Source organism: Trichosurus vulpecula, chromosome 1, assembly GCF_011100635.1.
Source record: "Trichosurus vulpecula isolate mTriVul1 chromosome 1, mTriVul1.pri, whole genome shotgun sequence".
In the NCBI taxonomy this organism is placed as follows: domain Eukaryota; kingdom Metazoa; phylum Chordata; class Mammalia; order Diprotodontia; family Phalangeridae; genus Trichosurus; species Trichosurus vulpecula.
In genome coordinates this window covers 202,418,415-202,435,800 of record NC_050573.1, presented here as the reverse complement: position 1 = coordinate 202,435,800, position 17,386 = coordinate 202,418,415, and the positions used below count along the sequence as shown (strand labels likewise).

The 17,386-nt window shown below is 35.9% G+C and overlaps 1 protein-coding gene across 2 annotated transcripts in view; it reads right to left on the bottom strand.

Moving 5' to 3' along the window:
- Positions 1 to 2,281: 2,281 nt before the first annotated feature.
- ZNF516 (zinc finger protein 516) overlaps positions 2,282 to 17,386 on the bottom strand; it is a 148,442-nt gene continuing 133,337 nt past the window's right edge. For both annotated transcript variants that reach the window (XM_036763336.1, XM_036763340.1), the window contains exons 4-5: positions 13,184 to 13,254; positions 2,282 to 5,254 (exon numbers count right to left, since the gene is read on the bottom strand). In XM_036763336.1, the coding sequence (XP_036619231.1) occupies positions 5,195 to 5,254; positions 13,184 to 13,254 (131 nt within the window). In that variant the 3' untranslated portion in view covers positions 2,282 to 5,194. The remainder of the gene's footprint in view (positions 5,255 to 13,183; positions 13,255 to 17,386) is intronic.

The following is a 17,386-nucleotide window of genomic DNA, read 5'->3' as shown; positions in this document are numbered from 1 at the left end:
TCCAAGGTATATCCATTGATCGACAAGTGCAGACAATATATTTGGGGAATCCAGGTATGCTACAAAAATAGAGCTGTGCTATGCTGCCACAACAGAGGTAAATACAGGTGTGCATACTGGAGTATATCAAAGGTTTCAAAACACATCACACATTATTCCAGTATTTTGAAAGACAGTTTGGTCTAGGAATCACCTAGCTAGACTTTTGACTACTTAAATTAAAAATATTACAAGTAAGACTTGCATAAGAAAAGCCAATGATGTCAATATACAAAGGCAGCAACTATACTTTTTTTAAAAAAAAATAGCTCAAGAGATTCTGGAAGCGACCTCGGGTCAAATTCTGAGGCTTTAGAAGCATTTTTTTCAAGTCTAATAATACAGAGAAGATATTTGTATTTCCTCAAATTTTCGGAGGTATTATCTAAACATTCTTGTCATATTTACAACTTAAACAATAAAACACAGTATTAGTTTCTTGGAAATAGAAAAGAAAAAATAAGTGCAATTCACCAATCTTAGTCACATTTCCTAATATGAATCATAGAATGAGAATCTCACAGTTGGAAAGGACTTAGCTTCATGCCTATCTGAAACATAAATCCCTTCCATGATATCTTAAAAACTGAAGAATAAAACAATATAAACCATAATTACAAGAGGTGTAAAAATAATGACATTGAAATTTTATAATGTTCTGTATTTTACTGATTTAGGAATGTTCAGCAAGGGCAGTAGGGGAAAAGTGGTCATTTTTCATTGGGAAAGTGATCTTTTAATCTTTTTCCCCCTATGGAGTTCTCTGGCATCAGTTAAACTAAAATGAAAGCTGTGACTTAACTGGAAGTTCATCATTCAGTGGAAGGTCATCCACTTAAAGCCAGCTTGTGATTTTTACAAGTGAATGTGCTCTTCTGGGCTTAGAACTCTAGTATGAAAACATCATAGAGAATTTATACTCTCTCAGTGACGGAGAAACTGGGGAAAAGTACTACTGCCACAGTCTGTCTCCACCTAAAACATCCTGCCCTACTTCAGTTTGGTTTTTTTTTTTCCACAAAAAATGAATCTGACCACAGATATTCAAGAGGTAAATTGTCCTCCCAAGAAGAATCAGGGCCTTGTTCACTTTCTTTGACCCAGGACACTCTTATTCATTATCTAAACTGTATTGATATAATACAACCTCGTTATGTTACTCAAAAGTCACCAGAGAAAAAGAAAGACCTCGCTATTAACTTGAATTCCAAAGACTACAATCCTTCTAAAGCATAAATTGTTAATTTATCCTTTTTTATTATTATCGCTATGTAGCGTCTACCTCCCGAGCAGCCACAACTATACTGAACACCCCTCCACCCCACCCCCAAAAAGTTCTGGGCACTAAAGTCCTTGGCACTGTCAAGTTGTTCAGAATTGAAAACAGACTGTCAATAGAAATAACATGAAAGAAGTGGTATTAACTATCTGCCTTGCTGTTACACACCCATTTGTACATTGGGCTTTTTTTACCTGACTTACAGCAAAAACCTCCTGTTTATGAGATCTCCGTACTCGAGGGTGAACTTCTTTGAAACAGAAACTATCCTGCTTTTCTGTTTGTGTCCCTAGCAAACTGCACAGGAGTTGGCACACAGGAAACACTTAATAAATGCATTTTCATTCGTTCATTCAATCTTTAGTTACCTACACAAATTAGGAAAACAGGTTATATAATTTATTACTACTAAAGACTGGCCTGCTGGCCAAATCAGAAAATGAATTCTATGATGATAAAATTTAAAAGCTTTTTCTCAAAAGTTATTTTTAATCTCAGGTCCCAAATCTAAATTGTCTGTTCCCTGCCTCTGTGACCTGGAAAATCAGTGTTTTCTGGGCTTTAAAGCAGTGAGACATCCTATTGTGGATTGCTTTCACCAATAAATAATTTTCAAAGCATTTGGCTTAGTAATTTGTCTTCTGTTTTGGCCATCCTGGAACTTATTCATCTGCTCTTGACATAAAGACTTCCAGGAAGTGCAAACAGAAACATGAAAATGGAGGAGATTATCTGTAAGAAAATATACTTTGCATCTGACTTTCATTCACTTTATATATTCATTATAAAGACTAAGAAGTAGCACCAAGTTTGAACATCCTGAAAGGCCTTTGGAAGGTAATTTTCTTCAAGTGTTCTTTAAGTTAGTTAAAGAAAGGGGAAAAAAAAGAGAAAGCAAAAGAGAATGGAGAATGAGTGAGAAGGAGAAGAGGGCAGATACACAGAAAACCTGATTGCAGCATAGATAATCAAACCCTTTATTGTCTAAGTTACATTAGGCTGCAACACTGTAAAAAATCCTGTTAAATAGCAAGGAAAGGTAGATTCTGGTAGAGGTAGTAGGAAGTCTGTAACAGTCAGAAGATGGTTTACAGAAATATATCATGCTAAAATCGCAAATTTTTAAAAAATGCTGATCATTTGCTAAATAAATATGGAACACAAATCATTTTAAATACTATGGTCAAACTTATAGAAATGAATTAATGAAGCGATACAATAACATTGATATTCTTTTTTAAATTGGAAAAGTACAAACCAGAGTTTCATTCCTGAAAACAGCTTGTCTTTTGAGGTTGGCATTCTTGGAGGGTTCTTCAACCCCCACACATTTGTTTAATTAAGTGAAAATCTGATTTCTGCACCATACACAGCATATAATTATTTAAACTGATTTCCCCCTACTGTTGTTCTCTATGTAACTAAATTCTGATTGTAAACTTTGTTGATTAGTACCCTGGTAATGGAAGTGACAGCATTTTCCTCTTCTTTCTCTGTCAGAAACTCTAGGAAGGAAGATTTCACCAAGAAGCTTTCATTTACAAATATTAATTAGGATTTTCCATATCGCTTCTGAAAAATCACAAATGTACACTACACTTTTGTGTCACTTTGGGTACAGAATAATTTTTTTAATAGCTAAAAACATAGAGAAGCAAACAGGGCTAAGCAGCTAGCTTTGATGCATTCCTGAAATGTCACCATTTACTTTAAGCCAAAGGAAACAGGAACCAGAAAGGCAAAAAATTATCGCTAGTGTGAACCCAAAGGATGATCAAACATAAATCAACAGAACAGGTGAACAGTGGAATGTGTCTATGCAACTTCACTCAAAATAATTTTACAAAACAGTCAATTACAGTCACTTCTAAGTATTTGCACAGACATTCCTAATTATACCAGTACTACAGAGAATTCTGGTACACATCTGGTGTAGGGAAATGAGGGAAAATAAGTAAAAAAAAATACACTAGCAAGTTACATTGCTTTGTTGCAAGCATTGCAAAGTAAGATGAACTGTCAAGTAATCCAAAACCAATAACAAGTAGAATCCAGAACCAAACCTTGTCTAATAATAATAATAATTATAATTATAATAATTATAAAAACTCAACAAATCATTAGAACAGAAAAACCACGCTTTAGGGTTTTTGTTGCTGTTTTTTTTTAAACAAATCTTTGTATCAGAAGCCCATTTACTACAAAAAAACTGCACTAGTCCATTACTGTATTAAGTAAACTTGCTCTCACCAGTATTAAAGGTTAGGATAATTTCTGTACATGTAAAATTATTGCTTTTTTTTTGAAAAATATATTTAGCATGCTAGTTTTAATCCATTTCCTGCCTTTACAAAATGTCACAATTTAAAAAAAACCTAGTAAAGCTTTTGCAAAAATTTCACAGAACATTTTCTTTCAAGGCAGCAGTAACTTTTGATAATGCATAAAATCATATGTGCAAAAATCTGAAACTCTCAGAAATATTACCATCACACATAGTGTCACAGCAATAAGGAAAGAAAATATTTATATCTGTGGAATACATTTTTAATTGCTTACACTGCATGGTTTAAGATCCTTTGTTATGTGCCTTAATCCCCACCGCGAAAACTTGCATTTGAAAGAGTTACTGAGGAAGAGGTATATAAAGCATTTTCCCCCCTAACACTACCAGTGACCACCAAGTACAATACATGACATATTATAAGAACATTATTAACCTGCCACCATCAAAAAGGTAAGTCATTTTTTTTGAAAGGGGGGAAGTCACTAGGCCCAGGAAGGAAAGGGGGTAACTGACTTGCTGGGGGGAGAAGGGAAGAAAAAAAAACCAAAAAGACAGAAGCATACAGAGCATACAGTACCCTAGGCAATCTAGGTTTCCTACATTTGCTCAGAGATTCTTCTGCTATTATTAAAAACATGTACACATTAGGAGCATTCAGTGGCTGTTAAAACGTGCAGTCTTCTTTTGTGAGCAGTTTGCCAAATGTAGCCCTGTTACAAAAAGGTCCTGAGAGTAAAATACAGAAGCCTGCTTTTCTTAGTGTTCAACTAGCTTTCTTGTCCAAAGCAGAGTATAAGCATATCCATAGATGTGTTTCCATTTCCATATTCGTGTAGAACTCTTGGTGAACAAACAGTCTAGAACGATCACACGGGAAATGCAAGTGGCCCCCAGATTTTAATGAAAAAGAACCATTGGAGAAATACGGTCTTCTCACCATCAGTCAGTCCCTGTTAGATCAAGCATGGTTTTTCACAGCACCAAATACCACTTCCTTCCAATCTCTTTTACGTACTATTTTCAGTTTGCTTTTTCCACTATGACAAGGAGTGGTAAGTATTAACACTTCATCAGCCCTCAAATCCACCACTATTTGTTTGTTCCAATGCAGTTAAAAAGGAGTCCTCAGGAGCATCAGGGAGAGTCTTGTTACAGTGCTTAACTTCATCACGTTCTCCAAAACACGCAGTTTTTTTCTGCTTGGTTTTCCAGTGTCTCAAACTCATCTTGAATGATGTAGGAGCCTTGTGTTGTCACTGTGCTTGCCAGTCCCACTGTTAATTATAAAGGAAATATGGAGCCATGGAACCGATTAGCATGTGTACACAAGATATATGTATAACATATACATACATATTAATATATATTAGGTATGTAAGATCTTCATTTATTTTTAAATGGTTATGAATATTGAGGCATCTCCCTTGAGTTTCCATTCTAACACAGTGGCTTCCAAGGATTTGAGGATCTATAGGGAAGTCTTCCAGGCAGGGCTATCTGGGTCACTGTTTGGAGGCTGCTGTAACCATCAGTCAGGGTACTGTTAACTCCTGGTTAAATGGTTCTTGGTGCACACACTGGATATGTGTTTAGGTTCCCTTTCTGAGAGGCACTGTTTGGGCAATGTCTGAATTAGAATGGTCTCTCCCCTGGATGAGAAAAAAGAAGAAAAACATAAGAAAATCTCATAATTTTATATTTTTTCAATTCATATCCTTGTATTTTTTTCTTTAATCAAAAGCTACATGCAACAAAATGGCCAAGCAGGCAACACCTCCCCCACCCCAACTTAAGCTTCCTTTTATTTTAAATCAGTGTAACCCATAATAAATTTGACCAATTGCAATTATTTTAATCATTTCCACGGGAAGGCAAAGAAAATCAGGATCCTATAAACATATATGAATAGAAAATAACAGTATTTGGAAGCTTTGGGGAGGAAAAGTTTAAAAAAAAAGATTGGGGAGAAATTAGAGGATGAATCTTAAAAGTAAAATTTTGCAGTACAAAGAGGCTATATAACTGAATGATAGTTCCAAAAAAGGCTGAATTTAAGGCCATACAAACAAAAAGTACAGCTCTCACATAGGTCTGTCAAAACCTGAGAAGGTTTTTACCAATTTCCATAAATAATTACCATGTTGGAAAAAATAGAAGGGATATTCTAAAGTCAAGTGAACTGCAAGATAGAAATGTGAATAAATGTGAGCCTGAAGCTCCTAGCAAATGCTTTAAAATGTTAAAATGACATTTGGAACATCACTGTTTGAATAATGAGGTTTAGAATTCTGATTACTAAAACAACATGGCATGGTTAATCTTACATAAAAGTGTTAACCTTAAGCTAAAATCCTGATGAACTGAAACAGACCGTTTAAAATGAACACACAACAACAACAACAAAATACAGTGCCCATGTAAAATTCTAAACGGGTCCAAGCTGTGCCTACAGCAGTCCCAGAAATCAGGCAAAGAAATCCAGCTCTGGTTGACATAATGAATTAAGTGTCTCTTTTCTGCTAATAGATTTAGAAAATTCCTAATTAATGCTGGCCCCAGATTCATGACATCTACCAGTCAAAGTCTGGTAGAAGTCAGAGAAATTTCCAACAAAATTAGAGGGAGGGAGCCAAGGGGAATGTAGTGGCATATTTGAAATGTAGGAAACAGTAACTGAATGAGGGATGTGATAAAACTTCCTTAGTTGGATGTTGAATTTCTTGCAATAAACTGAGAAGGCTGTTTTACATTTTTGCACAACTACATCATGCCTTAGAGAGAACCCAGCACTTCCAAGAGGAGGTATTCATCATTAACAAGGCTTATTCTGAACAAGCTCTGGATACACTAGGGGACAAGGAAAATGTCCGTTGAGTTTCTAAATAAAAAGGAGATGGGGAAGCACTCTTGCTCGAAGTTCACCTATGTAGTAACTGCCAATGTCAAAACTGATCTCTGATTTGGAGGTATTTATCCTGAGCAAATATTCTCCCTTAATATCCTAATAAGTAAGAGGAGGTATGTTACCCACTACAGAAGGAAAGTGGCATGAAATCCATAAAAAAAAACATAATGGGAAAAAATAAAGGGGTGCTTTGTATATAGAAAAGAGGAAGTTTTTCGTAAGAATTACAAAATTCCTAAAACTTGCTTTTCAGTCATTTTTCAGTAGTGTACAACTCTTGGTGACTCCATTTGGGGTTTTCTTGTCAAACATACTGGAGTGGTTTGCCATTCCTTCTCCAGCTCATTTTCACAGATGAGGAAACTGAGGCAAACAGGGTTAAGTGACTTGCCCAGGGGTCACACAGCTAATAAGTTTCTGAGACTGGATTTGAACTCAGAATGCAGTGTTCCTAAGTCCAGGTCCGGCCCTCTCTCCGCTGCGCCACCTAGCGGCAGAACCCAACTAGTCCTTGATGACATTATCAACAGACTTAATTGCTATTTACCATGAAATACGATTTTCAGTCCCTGCCTTATTTTTCAAAAGAAACATTTTAAACAGCTGATTCATTAGGACTACGATTTGATTACTCAATATGGTAATCCTGATGAGCTCCTAAAAGCAATAAAAAGGTTATAGTTGACAAATAAGGCAGAGAGAAAATGTAGCAACCAGAGGGCAGGCCACCAAAAAAAAAAATCACTGATGTGATGACATAAAGTGTGAGCACCTTGGAATTCATTTTTTTCTCCTCATGAGGAGGGATATTTCTAAGGGTTTTGCCTTTCCAAATGTAGGTGCGTGGACTAAGTAACAGTGGAAGGAATACTGCCTTCTTTAAGAGATGTCAGTGTTTCCAGAGATGAGTACTGACCTCACCTAGTATTTTACGAGGCATATTTTTTATTTCATTTCTTTGATAAGGCTCAAGAATGTATATGTGCTTAAGGATGTATAGATATATACATAACAAAAAATCCTAGATCACGCTAGGTACTCATATATGAATCTCCCTTCCTACAAAATAATCATAGTATTTATAACAGAAAGCTATGAGAAGACTTCCACTTGAACTAAAATAGTTGGCTTTCATTGGGTATATATGTAATAGTCATTTACATTTTGGACAATTTACAATTTGGACAAAAAATGTTCACATTTTTAAAACATAATATAATCAAAATGGTCAATGTGCATGCAACGGTTTACTGTTACATGAACGGCGAAGACATAGGACCAGCTGCATTTAGCAATGAGGCTCATTATGCAGATATTCCAAAAATGTGACTGAATACACATGGTAATCTCATTTCCATAATCTGCCATCTACATGACATCTACCTCACAGCTAAAAAAAATTTAAGTTTTCACTTTGTTCATTACCAATTATTCTGATTAAAGAAAGTCTTATTCTCAGCAAAACTATTTAGAAACAAGAAGACATTTACAATAACGAGAAATGAACTATTAATCATAGATTTTTATTTTAATGCCAAAGAATCAGAACAAATCAGGACATCTCATTGCATGTCAGCAAAATTTCATTCCTTGGTTCTTTTTAAAATGCTAGAGTTAAAAAAAAAAAGCTTTTTTTTTTTTGGTCAGATGATTTGACTAATAATTCTCCAACTAACTAAATGTAAATGCAAATGGGACCAAATTTATCAAGATACCATCACTCAAACAACTTAAAAAGACTAAATACTTAATTTTATTTTCACTATGTATTCCCTAATCATTCATAACAAACACCAAAGACTTCATTTTTAAAAAAATTTTGTAATTCAGCTATACTAAACAGTATAACAATGTCTTTATAAGATGACCTTACATAATATATACTATTCCTAATATCTTTCCAACTTTTTACTCCCAGCAAGCACTCAGATCACCAGAATGATTATAATTAATTTTAAGTATGAATATGCAATATGTTCGGTGAGTTTACACTGCTGGAAGGATATATTTCCACCGCTATTTTCTTCATTGGAAATCACTAAAAAAGACAGTGAGTGCCAACGTCCCTTTCAAAAATATTTTGTTGATTACAAGAAATGCATAAAAATGAGGTGTCAAGGGAAGAGGTAATGAGGCATTGTGAAAAGAGCTTCAAAACTAAGTGAGAGGATGTGTTACACTTTCTTTGATGATACTGGCTTGCAAAGTGACCTTGAAGAGGTCACATTCTTCCTAGGACTAGTGTCCTCACCTTTAAAAAACAGATATCTAATTAAATAACTCTAATACAGTGAAAGAGTAGTGGGGAGGAAGGGGGGGAAGAGAGAGGAAGAAGGAGGGAGGGAGGGAGGGAGGGAGGGAGGAACTGTATTCAAATCTCAACCTTGCCACTTAAATGCTAAAGTCCTTTAGCTTCTCTGATCATTAGTTTCCTGATCCACAAAATGATTAAGACTTGGACCACATGACATTTAAGATTCCTTCAAATTCTAAATCTATGATTCTAGGCCCCCTCCAACTCAAAAATTTTATATTTTGATTCTTCATGATCGCAACAAGGGGTTTATCTACCAGGAATTCTGTTCTGAGCACACTATTTGTTCTTAAACTTTTAACACTCTAGTCGTCTCTTCTATCATGATTGTCTTTCACAGGGTTGGTTGCTGTTGTTCAGTCATTTCAGTCATGTCTAACCCATACAACTACAAAAATGAATCACTGCTGCTGTGGAGTCATTTCGGATTCTTCATGACCCCATTTGGGGTTTTCTTGGCAAAGATACTGGAGCAGTTTGCCTTTTCCTTCTCCCACTCATTTTCCAAGGCAAAAAGGGTTAAGTGATATGCCCAAGGTTACACAACTAATATGTATCTGAGTCATGATTTGAACTCAGAAAGATGAATCTTCCTAACTCCAGGACCAACACTCTATCCACTGCAGTACTTAACTGTCCACAAGGTTAGAGTGTGTATTCATAAATGAATAATTTTATTTTAATCAAGCAAATGTAGTCATAACATCAACGCATAGTTTTAAAATATATCAAGGGGTTCTTTATCAAAGAACACATGTGTGCATGGAAATATTGGAAATCTAGCAAGCTGGAGAACACATAAATTCAATTTTTCTCTATTTCCTCTCAGTTATCTTCAGCAGCAAGGGCAAAAACATTTGGGAAAATGTACATATATTTCTTATAGCTACTATTTCTAAATGTGTATATATACACTCACAAATACACCCATTATGTCCGGATTTTCTTATAGTCTCAAAGCTATTTTTGACTTTTTTAAAAAATATACAATGCCAGAAGAGCCCCCATGAGACTAAAGACTTACTCTGCTAATCACTGACAGACATCCATGAACTATATGATGGATCTGGAATCCATATGTACATGTGTGTACACAAAGGCCAGGGACTTGGATAATTTATAACGACAATGGAATATTTTTGCTTTTTCTTTGGATCTGCAGTGCTTCTGAGCATGGTGCCTAGAATATAGTAAATGCTTAGAAATGCCTATTGATTAATTAATAAATCTCAACATACCAAATATTACTTTAATAAAGTAATCTGGCATACATTGGTATATGTTAGGAGATGAAGTGTGGTACACAGTAAGGACACCGGACAGAAAGAGCCTGCAGTCAGAAGGAATACATCCCAACAGGAAACTCATTAGCTACATGATAACACAGCCCCTCCTTTTGAGTTTTACATTCCTTATCTATAAATGAGGACAGTAATACCTGCCCTATTTCAATAGGGTTGTTTTAAGAAAATGCTTAGGAAACCCTACAGCATTATATAAAGCATGGTGACTGATAATGAGAAATTATTATTGTGAGCATACACAAAGAATTAGATATTCAAGAAGTTGAATATGGCAGGAGATCAAGTAATTTCTGCACGAATAAACCGATGTTTATTGTGCTTGATGATGCTGCTGATGATACACACGTGTGTAAATGTGTGTATGTGTGTGTGTGTGTGTGTCATAGGAAATACGTCTGATCTAAATATCACTTAATATTAGCAAAGCATGAAACAATATGCCAGGTAAAATGAGCCAGCCACAAATAACTACGAAATTATAGCACAACTGCAAAATATCCTTCTATGCATGTAATAAAGGAATTTCAGATTTTGATGACATCATACTTAATGTAAGAGAACCAAGGAAAAGCAGAAAATAACTCTAAAATTTAGTTTATCCTTTCATGATGCCTATTTTGACTACTACTAGGGGGAATAAATTACAAACCCTGGTCACGAGGACCTTTAAGGGAAAAGCCAGGGAAACCTGGGAAACAGGGAAACCATACACGAAACTGGGATCCAGCTATTGGATAAAATGCAACTGTACTAAGGAATCATGACCTTTCATGTTAAACCAACAATAGCTCTAATTATCTTCTATATGATTAAAGATAAAGACTACCATCAGTGGGGATGGCTATGAAGAAAGGAAAAAACCATGCCCTCTTCACGGCAGAGCTTGAGAGTCAGGATGTGTAAACCAAAGCATCTGAAATCTGGATAACCACTGTCACTACACTGAAAAATTACACAGCTCCCTCTGTCCCCCTGGCACCTGTTGAATGGAGAGATAATATAAGTCCGTTATGTCTGTGACTAGTAGAAAGTAAGTACTTAGCACTGCACCAGAGTGAATTTGTTAGGGAAAACATTTGTAACAGCTACCTAATGACAGGATATTAGTTTACAGAGACAGACAAAAATATAAGTAAAGTTTGTCTCTATGATTGTCAAGAAAGGATCATTAATGGCTAGGAATCCCTAACACAAATATTCAGTGTTTTTAAAACAATATAACATAAAATCTTAATTCCAAGGTTTCTTTTGTTTTTAATAAATCTCGTATTTCACGGCTAGTGACACAAAGACAGAAGTATTTAAAGGTACTTAGGCAGAAAGAATCACTTTTTTTTAAAGGAAAATTTCATATATTCATCCAAGCCCTGCACAGAGTTATTCATAGCACCGCACCGTGTTTCACTCCACCAACTGTTTTTATCATGGATCCGTGCCTTTGGAGAGTTTCAATGGATCACTGGTGTAAGCAGGAATACTTTGGAATGATTCCAAATGTAATCTCAATATGTAATTCTCCAATTAGGGCATGACCTTGCAGTTGCTACATTCCATAGAAACATTTCAATGACTTCTCCATGGTACAGGGGTTCCATTTAGTCATAAAGGTCAATACTACCTAATGCGAGTAAAGTCTACACACAAATTTGGGCGCTCACTGAAATGTTTCTATACCTAGTTCATTTAGTTCATTACCAAATTACTGCCTTTATCCCACTAAGCTATAAACTTTAAGAATGGACAAAGGGCCATTTATTAAAATCTGCAATATCACAGTAGGTCCTACTCCATTGCCTCAATGATGTTTTAGCAGCAGATCATTCTGTGCAATTAGAAGTTCCTAAAAATACTTAAAGCCAAAAAACTGCCCTTTGAAAAAAGGTCCTAACTAGGTTCTAGTCTTAACTCTATGTGACTGTTGGCTAAGTCATTAGACTTCCACAGGCCTGTCTGCTCACCTATAAATGAATAAGGAAGTGAGACTGGGGAACATACTTTGGGCGTTAGTCTTTCATATCCTTTCTAGCTCTAAAAATCTCTGAATCTATAAGTAGGACAGATGGGCTGGTGACCCAGTTTACATCAATACAATCCAGCTTCATACATGAACACAGACTTATTCTTGAGGAAAAAGTTTCTAGAGATTCCTTAGCAAAAACCCTTTCTTCAGTGACAAAGAAAGCAGTATGTTGACATGTCTTCTAAGGCAGCTGGTTAGAAGGATGGTTTAAGTGCATACAGAATGCTTTATGTGCATGAGTAAGGCAGTTGATTAAAAAAAGTAATCTACAATGGGGGGGGCGGAATGGGAGAAAATAACTCATGCCCTCAAGTCCTATATGAGAGATGACCTATGAAGTTGCTCATTATACAGAGAAATTAATGTTGAAGACAGTGACAACACCTAATACAAATTCCAAAATGCCTCTTTGCCTCTTTCTGTCACAAAGAAATTGTTCAAAATATGGCCTCTTATAAAATCTATGGCTTATCCAATCATGAATATCTACATTATGATATGCATTTATATTATATATATATATGCATAACTACTTTATGCCAATAACATAATATTAAAATGTATAATGGAAAACACAGTAAACATCCGACACAGTACTAGATTTGGGAATGCAAAGCTCCACAAAGTCAAACTAAAGGCCAAGAGTATGCTTACATAGTGTTAGCAAAGGAGATAAATTGTTTACTTGTAGTATTTTGAATTTTAAAGGAGGCTTTATCCAAAAAAATTTCTTTTAAAAAAATCTTACTTTTAAAATGCCTAATATTTTTAAATTATCACACACTGCCTCTACTTCATGTCCACTACACAATCAACAATATTTAACACTGCATGTCATTGCTAAAGTTACTTTCGGTGTACAGTAAAACTACTTTCAATGTGCATCTGTAAAACAAAGGTTCTCAAATGAGGACAATGCAAATTTGTTTATACATTTGAACTTAAATAGTTAGTGCTTTAGTGATGAATACATGGTACATCTTTTCCCAGTGACCACATTAAAAAAAAAAACACCCAATTAATTGTAAAACATACTTGTTGTTTGGGGGCATCTGTAGAGGTGGTGTGAACTTCAGTCTCTCGGAGTCCATTAGATTCAAATACCACTGTGGGAACAAGGGGGTTCGTTAATAGATGAACATTCAAGTTTTGTTAGCTTTTACATATTATTTGAAACCATTACAAATTAGCCACACTCACTCACTCATTCATAGACAGATAAGATAGATAGTCATATAGATAGAGAAATAAATAAATGAATGAATAGATAAATAAGGCATCAGCTCCTAGCCTGTGGCCGGAAAATACCAATTTACCGTAACACTTACAGTAAGAGAGGCTGATAATGGCAGCCTAGGGCCACTGCCCTTTTTAATTCAGACTTCTCAGCTGAAGAAAGCAATCACTGACAGCATTAATTATCAGTGTATGTGTAAAGGGTCCCTCTTCTTGCATTACTTACCATTTGGCCTCTGTCATTTTGCATCAGCCTGGCTTATGTATGCATCATTCACACTTCTGATAAGAACCTGCAAGTCTCCCAGTCTCTCTACCCTGTCTCTCCCATGCTCACGTGGTAGGTATCCTGACACTGAGTAGTTTCACCCACAGTGTTCTCAAGTATGCACCACTATGATTTAAAAAAAAAATGTGGGGTTTTATAGCACATCACTGACCAGTCTGAAGGTGATCGGGTTTCGGGGAACATTGTTCTAGTCAAAATCAATGAGGAGATAAAACAAAGCCTTATGTTAGGCTTAAAGGAGGCACTTTGATTTCAATTTGTGCTGGTGGCAATAGAATTCATTAGCATATTCATTTCTGAGTAGCCTACTCTCTAATTAAAATGGAACATTTGCAAACAGGCTTATCTCAAATTAAGCCACAAGGCACTTTGATGTGAGGATGGAGGGGGAAGGAAGCAGGTGAGGGACAGAAAGAACAAGTTTAATACTTATATAAGTGAAGGACAGAAACAACTTTGGTGTAGGGTAGAATATAAATATATATATGTGTGTGTGTGTGTGTGTGTGTGTGTGTGTGTGTGTGTGTATACTATACATATATATATTATGCACATATATATCACATACATGCATATGTGTGTATCTCCGCAAACACATATTTAATAAGTAAATAAACTGGTTAGAACATAATTTGTGCCATGGGTAAGATCACTTTTGTTTCAGTTGGATGGATAAAATGACTGGTGAGGGGGGAAAATGATACCTGCGTGAGACCGCATATGGGTCCTTAGGTGATTAGGCTGGGTAAAGCCTCTGCCACATTCTATACAGATGAGCTCTCCTTGGCGGCCTTGTGTCTGCAGCATTCCTGTGGGGTGGTGGTGGTGGTGGTGGTGGTGGTGGTGGTGGTGGTGGTGGTGGTGGTGGTGGTGATGGTGGTGGTGGTGATGGAGGTGGTAGTGGCCGAGGTGGCAGTAAGGAAAAGGAAAAAGGAGGGGAGAGAGAGGAATGGGTAGAGGAAAACATTATGCTAGAAGAAAACATCATTAGTATGTCTAATGTGTCATTATGTGAGGCTACCTTCAGGCCCTGGATGACAACTGTCAGCCTTCATCTAGGCACTGGCTGACAGACCAGGCACACACAGGACTGCAAGAATGCATAAATTACATTGAATTAAAAAACGTTCCCCATGATGTGCCCGCACCAGGACTGGCATGTCAGGTGTGTGCTTTTCAGAGCAGCTGGATCCACTTCTCAGCCATCACCCAGCTTTGTCAAGCAGTACATCAGGCAAATCAAAGTGACTCCAGCGTGGCGGAGACAAGTCACATGGATAATAGGAAGTGAGTAGAACCAGAGCCCGACTGTCCCCCCTGGGCTGCAATACCTGGGAGACAAATGCAGAGTGAGTGCAGCCATCACAAACTGATCAAACCTTTAGCCCTGGCTTACCTGTCTGCCTGGGCTGCTCTGACCTCAGACCTCTGAGGCACAGACGGAAGACATCTGTGAATGAAAGTGTCACTGCAGACATTTGGAGCTAGTAGCAGCCCAAGCCCGTCTCCTACCCACTTTGGTAAACATGTTTTCTAGGCCATTAGCATTTGTGGAAAGCTACTCGAACCTCTTCTTTTTCCTCAAAGGTCAGTTTACAGTATCTGACTTAAAGGACTGGTCTTTGTCTTTTTTCTGCTGATCAGAAAAGACACATCTGACTTTTATGGGAGATTGGGTTCAGGCTTTTAGTGGTTTCTGTTGTTTGCTGGCATATCTTTTCGATTTGGGTAAGAAGTTCTCCTCTGAAGTAAAACAAAAAGTCTAATGTTTTTATAGGATATTGCCTTCAGAGAAATTTCTTAGCATTTGCCTTTTTCTGCAATGCTACAACAGTTGATAGAAAAAGACAAGATGCTAATTAGAAAAGTTATGCTTCTACTCTTAAACAATATTTACATTTAATTTTAGGAATCAAGTAAGTCTCTACACTTTCTAGCCTAAGTCTTTTTATTTCTGTGGAAAACAGGAAACAAGGGGAAATGAGCTTCCATCTTATTGGTCAACAGTTAATTTAGAAGTCTAATACTCTCATTTTAACCCTCATCATCTCATTTAGACATGCTACCTCCAAGTATTTCTAAGATTCTATTTTTAAAAGTTATATCTTGCACTTAATATTTTAAAAAAGAATTATGATTTTCATCATCCTGTTAAGAAATAAAATTTAAACAATGTTATTTGGCAATGTGATGTAATAGAAAGAGAACTAAACTTAAAAATCTAATTAAAAATGAATGGGAATTTATCACAGTCTCTAGAAATTAGATCCCTGAACACAAGGATAATATTTATGTGTTATTATTATATATTATATGTATAATGCATTATTACATATTATAATCATTTATAATATTCATTGTATAATAAGTTATACTTTAATTTATTGCATGTGTATTATTACTGATATAATAATTTTATTACTAATATAATAATTATTACTTTTATAAGGACAGGGATCTTATGCCTAGAAACTCTTCTTTGCCAAGATTTTATCTCAAGTTAATCTATTTGGTCTTTAAGGAAAACATTCCATTTGGTCTGAATCAATTCCAGTGATTAATCTGTGTATCTTTTCCCCTAGTCATTGCTATATAACGTCTAATTAACCTCAATAAAAACAATTTCTAAAAATAATCTTTCTTGGTGTTTAGATGACAAAGACTATGGAACACTTCACCTAGCCTCTGTGGATGAATATATGTCAAAGGAATGTTCATGATCACTGTTATGACACTAAGTCTAGCATGCACAGCTTTTTAAACGCACACTAGGATATATGCATTCTAACCATTCCTTTCCTTCCTCTGAAGATCTACTCAGACGCTTCACACCTTGACGATGATCCTCAATTTTTAAACTGTAAGCTTTGGCAAGTCCAACCAAGCTAAAAAGTCTTCAACTGCTGGCAGTGTTTGGGAGAAAAACACCTACCAAGCAAACAGAGGAGAAGAACACCCACAGCAGTAACACAGATATTTCAAAATACTGATGTAAAAATGTTTGAGCTGACCAAATGAGATCATTTATAGAGTCCGCAAACTTTAAAGTGCTACATAATGGCTACCAATCGTTGCTTTTGTTTACCAAGTCTCCCCAAGGAACACACAAAAAAGGGCTTCCAATCCACTGGTATTTCTTCTTTCTTTTATTCAAATGCATATTAGAATGCTGACTTGCCTCTGGTTATATTTTTTAAACAATCATATTCTTTTTTCTTTCCTTTAAAAAGAGGGAGGGAGAAACTAGGAGGCTTTTCAGCTGTCATCTTGCCCTTTTTAGTCAAGGCTGCTCCAAAATTCTGAGTTTATCAAAAAAAGGTTATAAACTTGTTTTGCATTGAAGACTACCTGGTGAGCAAAAAGCTCACACAGTGACCTGGAAATTTTAATTATGTAGAAAAAGTATTATTTAAAACTAAAAGGTAAAATATTATGTATACATTATGAAGTGTAAAATTAAGAATCACTAACAAGTAATCCAAGATAGACTTTGTGGGCAAATTTCCATAGTTAACAAACACAAGGTAGCATTTGAAACCTCTTGTGCTTGGTAGTTTTCATTTGAAAGACATGTTGCTTGAATATTTACATATTAACTCATATGCTTTAAAAAACAAAAAAAAAATCTCTAAACCTTTTGAAAAATGTAGGGAAAATGTACAGGGAAAATGTTCCAAACTATGCTATACTTCAAGTACTATGATCAGAAATCA